An 8,765-nucleotide genomic window follows, 5' to 3' on the forward strand; every position below is an offset into this window, starting at 1 on the left:
CTTCGGTCAGACAACCTCTGCACTTAGGAATGTCCGTTACGCCGATTGTGAAAAGGTGTTTGTTTAGTGATGTGTGACCCGTTAGGGTGCCCACCATTATACGGATGTCATGTCTGTTGAGGCTGATAAGTCTACGTGTCAGTTTGGGCGATAGTGCAGTATCGCCACCTTCGACTGTCTACAGCTTGAGACATTCATCCATCGGGTGTTGTGTAGGTCGTTGGTGAGAGAGCGTATCCATGAGTGCATTTGGCTGAAGGGCAGTGGCAGAAGTGGCAATGGACCAGTCACTATATTTGCCGATGCCCGCCTTGCAAGCTCATCCGCTGCATCATTACCCAACGAACCACTATGTCCCTTGATCCATTGCAGAGTTACCTGGTTATAAGAGGCAACTTGCTCCAGGGTTTGGTGACGTTCGTGTATTAGTGCTGAGTTGTGTGTGGTACCCTTCAGCGCTGTTAGTACCGCCATACTGTCAGAAAGAAATCTGATGCTGTGGCCATGTACCTTTCTTCTTAATATAGCGCTGGCGGCTTCCTTGATGGCTACGCACTCACATTGGAAGATGGAGCTGTGTGTGCCCAAGGGTATGGAAATGTGTATGTTTAGTTCCTGTGAGAATATGCCGGCACCAGTTCCAGTAGCCATTTTCGAGCCGTCTGTGTAAATTCTTAATTCGTTTACACCTGACTGCACAGCATCTTTCTCATATAGCTGTATGTGATAGTTTTTATGGAAGGTATGTGTTTTAGGTATCTTATCACATGGTGCCTCACAGAGTGGATAATCCTTTGTTACCCTGTTCCAGAGCTTATCTGTTAGGCCGTCTTCATTCTTCCATACACCTAACAGCTTTAGACGTAGAGTCGCCATTGTCGCTTCTTGTTGAAAGTGTATGTCGAGTGGTGTTAGCCCTAGAATAATTTCAAGGGCCGAGGAAGGCGTGGTGCGCATGCATCCTGTTATGGCTGTGCAGGCCAGCCGCTGGAAACGCTGCAGCTTGGTTTGTACTGTCACAAGCTCTGTCCTGGGCCACCACGCTATTGCTCCGTAGGAGATAATTGGTCTGATGACTGCTGTATAGAGCCATCTGCTTATCTTTGGAGCAAGACCCCAGGTTCTTCCTATGAGTCTTCTGCACTGCCAAAAGATGATGCATGCTTTTTCCAGCTTGTTTTCAAGGTGTTTATTCCAAAGCAACTTACTATCCAGTATAACCCCCAGGTATTTAACTTCTTTAGTAAGGCTTAGTTCGGTGTTGAACAGCTTTGGTAATGTTAGATTACCAAGGCTGCGTTTGTTAGTGAATAGTATTAGTTCCGTCTTTGACGGATTAGCTGTAAGTTTGTGTTGCGCGCACCATTCTTCCAAAATCTTAAAAGCAGATCTCATGAGGCTACATAAGACGCTCTCGACTGGTCCTGTTATTAGAATGGCGAGGTCGTCAGCATAGCCCACCGTGTACAGTTTCTTTTTGTTTAGCCTTGTGATGAGCTCATCTACCACAAGGTTCCAGAGCAGCGGCGAGAGTACCCCTCCTTGTGGGCAGCCAGTTGCCACCACACATCTAGTACTGGTGTTCACAGTGAATCGTATCGCCCTATGCCTCAACATGCTGTCTATCCACCCGGCAATTGTAGGATCTACATCATGATCGGCTAGCGCTCGGCCTATGCTAGTGAAAGAGGTTTTGTCGAAGGCGCCTTCGATATCAATAAAAGCACCTAAGGTAATCAACCTTGTTAATCATTGTTTACGTGATAATCCTTTCATTGCGAGAGATGTTACGCAATAGAGTGCGGATTCGGTTGATCTGCCCTGAGTATAGGCGTGTTGGTTGTCATGTAGCGGTTTTTGTATGAGGGCATTTTCCCTAATATCCCTATCGCAGAGTCTCTCTAGAGTCTTCAACAAAAATGATGTGAGACTGATTGGCCTGTACGATTTGGGATTTGTGTAATCACTTTTGCCAGGCTTAGGGATAAATACTCTTTTACCTCCCTCCACTGGAGCGGTATGTATTTGTAGGCCAGGCATGCCCTATAGATAGCAGTTAAATGCGCTGCTAGCGGCCCCATACCGCTCCATTGTAGCAGTCCTGGGAAGATCCCGTCCAGGCCTCCTGATTTAAATTGAAGAAAGCTGTTCAGACTCAATTGTCAATTTCAGACCGTTTTACTCCTTTAAAAGTATTTTATTTAAGTGTGTAACACTCGCGTTAATCAAAGAAAATATATATATACATACATTTAATCACGCCTCTTTTCCGTAAGGGTAGGTAGAGACCACTTCTTTCCATTTGCTACGATCCTTACATACTTGTCCTCCACTTTCATTATTCCTTTCATACTTGCTCTTCGGTTTAGGGTACTCTTGACCTGGCCTTTTTTCAAGACGTCCCTGATTTGATCTCGGAACGTCCGCCTAGGTCTACCCCTTCCAACACTTTCATTCACACTGGCCTTATACACTTTCTTCGTCAATCGTTCTTCATTAATTCTCTCGACCAAACCTTCTCAGCATACCTTTATCAATATTTGTCACAACATCTTTTTTTCAGACTACAACGTTTTGTTATCTCACTATTTCTTATCCTGTCACTCAGTTTTACTCCTATCATACTTCTCAACGCTCTCATCTCAACTGCATTTATTCTGCTTTCATGTTTCTTTTGCCATACCCAACATTCAATTCCTTACATGAGTGTTGGAACCAAACCCCCTTATGCACAGCCAAACGAGCCTTATTAGACACCTTCTGCCTGTTCATAAAGGAGTGCAAAGCTCCATTCACCATGTTTCCTGCATTCCCCCTTCTTTCAATATCACTCTCATACTTTCCAAAGAAAATACTATCTTATAATAATTCAAACAAGTCGCAACGAAAGTACTTTACACAATAGCAGATGATTTAATGATATGATTACTGCTAAAAGATATTCAAAACATTACAATCAAAAAATATATCTAATCAAATGTAAAAGTAAAAGTTAACCTTTATCATGCAAATAATACATTTAGTGTTTTATTACATCTTACTGAGCGCTTCTTTGAAACTTCCGCACTATTGATGTAGGCACTAAATTTTAATTCATTTAGATAAGTCGCTAATAAAAAGAGAATTGATAAATTTTGGTATATAATCTACATACATTGGACCAATGTCATTAGTAGCAAAAAAAGCATCAAGTAAGTAAAGCAATAACAACATATAAAATATTTTTAGCCTTAAATGTTTCATTTGATATTTAATAAACCAAATATTCTCACGGGCTAAATTGCTTAAAATCGGCAGGCCGTATCGGTCGTCATGCCAGCATTAATGAAGTCATCCGCAGGGCATTTACTGCTCTTAATATACCAGCTGTTTTAGACCAAATTACCCACCGCGATGGCAAGCCTCCTAATGGAATGACGCTATGACGCTGGTGGCTTGGGCACGGGGAAGGGCACTGGTGTGGGACGCGACTTGCGTCAACACTCTGGCTCCTTCTCATGTCCAAGTTACGTCATTGGTGCTGGGGCTGATGCCTTGACTGCCGAAGACAGCAAGCGTCGCAAATATGTCGGTCTCAGTGAGTCACACATCTTTGTGCCGTTTGGTGTCGAGACACTTGGCCCGTGGGGCCCAGAGGTGCGGAGAATGTGCAAAGTACTTCACGCCTCAATAAAGCTACTGGAAACCCAAGCGCTGGCAGCTATTTCGGTCAACGGATCAGCCTAGCTATCCAACGCGGAAATGCTACTAGTATTCTTGGTACGCTTCCCCGTAATGATAGTTTTAATTTTATGTAATCATAGTATTATATGTGAATAGGTTCGACGACTTCCAGCCTTCCGAACAAGCCGGATTTTGAAAAAGCTTTAGCACCATAGACCACATACATACGCTGCGCCACTTGCTTGGCGTTCGTGGACTATGAGAAAGCCGAGATTGATTCGATCGAGATCTGGGGGCAGCTTCAGTCTCTTCAGAGGTGCCTCATTGATTATCGATATATCGAAGCGTTGAAGTGTTTGTATGGTAATGCCATCATGTCAGTCCCTCTCCAGGATCAGTTCTCGAAGCCTATCCGACTGCAGCGGGGCAGCGGCGTCAGACAAGGCGATTTTATATCGCCGAAGCTGTTCACCGCTGCATTGGAAGATATCTTTAAGCTGCTGGACTGGAACGGGATGGGCATCAATATCAACAGTGAATACATCACTCACCTTCGATTCGCAGACGATATCGTAATCATGGCAGAGACCATGGAAGACTTAAGCCATATGCTCGATGGCCTCAATACAGCTTCCCAAGGAGTAGGTCTCAAAATGAACATGGACAAGACGAAGATGATGTCTAATGCCCATGTCGCACCTGTTCCCGTAACAGCTGGGAATTGCACTCTACTCTCGAAATTGTTGACAAGTTCGTCTACCTTGGACAAATAATCCAGTTAGGCAGGTCCAATTTCCGGAAAGAGGTTACTCGTCGAATCCAACTCGGATAGGCAGAGTTCGGGAAGCTCCGTAAAATCTGCTCGTCCAAAATACCACAGTGTCATACGGAACACAGACGTGGTCGATAACTATGGGCCTTATGAGGAAGCTCACTGTTGCACAGCGAGCAATGCTCGGAGTTTCTCTACGAGATCGAATCAGAAATAAGGAGATCCGTAGGAGAACCAAATTCACTGACATAGCCCAAATGATTGCGAAACTTAAGTGGCAGTGGGAAGGGCACATAGCTCGGCGGACAGGCCGTTAGCGCAGTAAGGTCCTCGAATGGCGACCACGTACCGGAAGGCTTAGTGTTGGTAGGCCCCCACAAGATGGACCGACGATCTTGTCAAGATGGCCGGAATAGGTTGGATGAGGGCAACGCAGGAACAATCGTCATGGCGATATTTGGGGGAGGCCTTTGTCCAGCAGCAGACATCTTCCGGCTGAAAAGATGATGATAGTATTGTAAATATAGTTATAAGATTTGTTTTGTTTGAATAAAAAAAAATAATATTAGAGCACTAACAATATTCCTTAAAAGTGAATAATTTATATATTTTAATTTTCCAGACATATTATGAAATTCTTCATCGTGCTCGCATTCGTCGCAGCCGCGTCCGCGGTCCCAGCCTCACGTTTCATCCAGGTTGGCCCAGCTATTGTTGCGCCAGAACAAGGTATTGAAGTCGGACCCGCTATTGTGCAACCAGATGGAATTCAAGTTGGACCTGCTATTGTCCAACCCGACCAAATTCAAGTCGGACCCGCTATTGTCCAACCAGACGGAATTCAAGTAGGACCCGCATTTGTCAAACCAGAAGATATCAGTGTTGGACCCGCACTTGTCAAACCAGAAGACATCAGTGTTGGACCCGCAGTTGTCAAACCAGAAGACATCAGTGTTGGACCCGCAGTTGTCAAACCAGACGAAATCCAAGTGGGACCCGCAATTGTCAAACCAGACGAAATCCAAGTTGGACCCGCAGTTGTCAAACCAGACGAAATCCAAGTTGGACCCGCACTTGTCAAGCCAGAAGACATCAGTGTTGGACCCGCACTTGTCAAACCAGAAGACATCAGTGTTGGACCCGCAGTTGTCAAACCAGACGAAATCCAAGTTGGACCCGCAATTGTCAAACCAGACGAAATCCAAGTTGGACCTGCAGTTGTAAAACCAGAAGACATTAGTGTTGGACCCGCACTTGTCAAACCAGAAGATATCAGTGTTGGACCCGCAATTGTCAAACCAGACGAAATCCAAGTTGAACCCGCTGTTGAGCCCGAATATGAAGGAATCAACATCGGACCAGCCTTCGTTGTACCTGGAACGCCCGTTGGACCCGCTGGTCTTCCTTTCGGACTTAAAACTCCCCTAGTCCAGATCATCGTAAACGTTGACTCTAGCTCTGACTCCGTCACCGTCGAACAATTGGAACCAACCCCTGGAGCTATCGAAGATGTTGAAATCATCAAGCCAGACCCAGTTTCAGTCGTTGAGGGATTCGAAGCTGAGCCCATCAGCATTGCTGACCCCATCTTTCCTGACGTTGCTGCCAACCTCCCTGAACAACTCAACTAAACATATATTAAACCATATCATCAAATACCTGTATAATTTAGTTTAAAACCAGTAATATGGAATTACTGAAACGGTTGCTTTGAAATATAAATGTTTATTACTATAATCTTAACAACTTTTTTTCTAAATCAAAGTTTTCCCACTTTTATCACAAAATATGTTTATCGCAGCCAGCTTTCAGAAAACATCAATAAAAGGCTATTAGTACGTAGAAAAGGACAAGGAAAGGATCATGTTGTTATTCCCTTAAGAGGTGTGGTGGCTACACTTACACATACATATAACATATCATTATATAGTAATCACAATATAATTCCTTCCTTATGATAGTCGTGAATACGCAATTTGCCTCACGGAAACATTTATCCAAAAAGGATTTGAAAAACTATCTGCTAGTTGCAAGCTGCTCTAGGAAAACTAAACGAGGTGGATCATGTATACTTCTTAAAAAAGGTACAGCTAATTGTGCGATAGAGATACCAACACACAACTTAATTTATATTTGTATTTATAATTATTCTCATAAAAAATTTGCTTCGAAATTTATATCGAAACTTAAATATTTATTGCATGACATCACCAATTCCTATAGAAATAGGATAATTATAATTACCGGTGACTTTAATATTGACATATTGTTATCTACACCTCAAACTAAACATCTCCGTGACATGCTTAATATATACAATTTTGTTTCTCACATCGAAGTTCCAACCCGAGGTGCAGCTTGTTTGGATCTTGTGCTAAGTAACATAAAAACAGCAAAAGGTGAAATAGAACACTTACAACTATCGGATCCTAATACGGCTCAATTTTTGAAATTTGATGTTAAAAATAAAACAAGACCAGTCAGTAGCTGGTATATAATGAAAAGGGATTTCTCAAAGGCAAACAAGAAAAAATTCCAAATGTACCTAAATGTTTAACATTTAGTGACGTATATGCTGAAAATGACCCCAATTTAGCTTTCCAGTTATTTTATGACACAATAAAATTATTTTTTGAACAATTCTCCCCAAAACTTAGAGTAAAGCTTACTAATAAGTTGGTAGGTAGGCGCCCAGTGCCCTGGTCTTGAATGATAGGAAATCTTAGCGTCCAAGTAAAAAGAAGGCTGTAATTAATTAATTTAATTTGTGAAATACAATTGACAAAGGTAATATTAGGTTACGTTAACACGACAGTCCATTCGTATCAAAAGTGACGGTCGCGAGGCTCTCTGCTATGCGACCGTATCGTATCCAAAACCGGTCTATCCGCACGACCATCTTAATTCGGCCGCTTAACACAGCGACTGTGTCGCTAACATACTCCCAGCGTTGATGTATCTTCAACATTTCTAGGTAAGGGGCATATGTTATTGAAGGCTCTTTTTACGATTCCCTTTTTGGTCTTGATTTCAGCGACCCTTTTAATGCTGTCTCCACCTGGATACACGCGTACGATGCGTCCCAGCAGCCACATAAGAGGAGGGCTACTCTTATTCTTTATGATTACCAGAGCCCCTTCTTTTAAATCATCCTTTGATTGCAGCCACTTAGTTTTTTGTTGCAATAAGGTAACATATTCTGTGGAAAAACGAGTCCAGAAATGTTGCTTTAGCGAATTCGAGGATGCAGAGAACGAATTTGAGATTATTTTTGAAATCCAAGATGGCCGCTGCGCAAATTTATGATTTCAACAATATGGATGTTCATGCAACAAGAAAAACTTCAATCCATCTTTTTATACATATATTTTGCTGCCTTAATAATATTACATTAAAGATGAAAGATTTAAATTAATTTTGTGAGACGTGCGCTTACGCCGACTACCTCGGCTTCGGTCTGGCGATGCCCGCCCCTCCCCTTACGCTGCTACCAGTCGTGCCTCTGAGGCGTGAACATGGATATCGAATCCGAGGTTTTCAAGGGTGCAGAGAATGAATTTGGGATCATTTTAGAAATCCACGATGGCCGCCGCGCAATGTTATGATAACAACATTATGGGTATCGTATACGAGGTTCTCGATGGTGCAGAGAACGATTTTGGGATCATTTTTTAAATCCAAGATGGGGCCGCGCAAATTATGATAACAACATTATGGGTATCGTTTCCGAGGTTCTTGATGGTGCAGAAAACGATTCTGGGATCATTTTTGAAATCCAAGATAGCCGCAGCGCAAAATTATGGTAACAACATTATGGCTATCGTTCCCGAGGTTCTCGATGGTGCAGAGAACGAATTTGGGATATTTTTTTAAATCCAAGAAGGCTGCCGCGCAAAATTATGATTACAACAATATGGATATCGAATCTGAGGTTCTCGAATCACAATTTTGAGTGGCGCCATTCCGGATTTCAAAAAGGATCCCAAAATCGTTTTCTGCACCCTCGAGAACCTCGGAAACGATATCCACATTGCTGAAATCATAATTTTGTGCGGCGGCCATCTTGGATTTATCTAACTTCCCTAAAGTACATAGATACAAAAATTCCGCGTGGCATAATTATTCAAAATAATATTACGTACATTTTATTTTAGTACTTTCTGACTTCCATTTACCTATATATTTTAACAAATATGCTGTCGCATCATCGTCATTTTTTTACTATGATTCCCGACTTGTACTTGTTTGCTAAAATCTTACGTAATGTTAGCCCGAGAGAAACGAAAACAGTATCGTCCTTGACAGTGGTCACGGGTGTACAGCTGGCATG

The 8,765-nt window shown here is 42.6% G+C and overlaps 1 protein-coding gene across 1 annotated transcript; it reads left to right on the plus strand.

The window, feature by feature from the left end:
* The first annotated feature begins 3,064 nt into the window (after window positions 1-3,064).
* LOC126977989 (uncharacterized) lies at window positions 3,065-6,172 on the plus strand. Its single transcript, XM_050826719.1, has 2 exons — window positions 3,065-3,191; window positions 5,058-6,172. Exon 2 carries the CDS (start codon window positions 5,065-5,067, stop codon window positions 6,064-6,066), a length of 1,002 nt encoding a protein of 333 aa, XP_050682676.1. The 5' UTR covers window positions 3,065-3,191; window positions 5,058-5,064; the 3' UTR covers window positions 6,067-6,172.
* The last annotated feature ends 2,593 nt before the right edge of the window (window positions 6,173-8,765 follow it).

Source organism: Leptidea sinapis, chromosome 46 (genome assembly GCF_905404315.1).
Source record: "Leptidea sinapis chromosome 46, ilLepSina1.1, whole genome shotgun sequence".
Classification (NCBI taxonomy): domain Eukaryota; kingdom Metazoa; phylum Arthropoda; class Insecta; order Lepidoptera; family Pieridae; genus Leptidea; species Leptidea sinapis.

What these genes read in the sequence shown, in the direction of transcription:
- LOC126977989 (XM_050826719.1), top strand. Translation starts at nt 5,065, where the DNA reads ATGAAATTCTTCATCGTGCTCGCATTCGTCGCAGCCGCGTCCGCGGTC.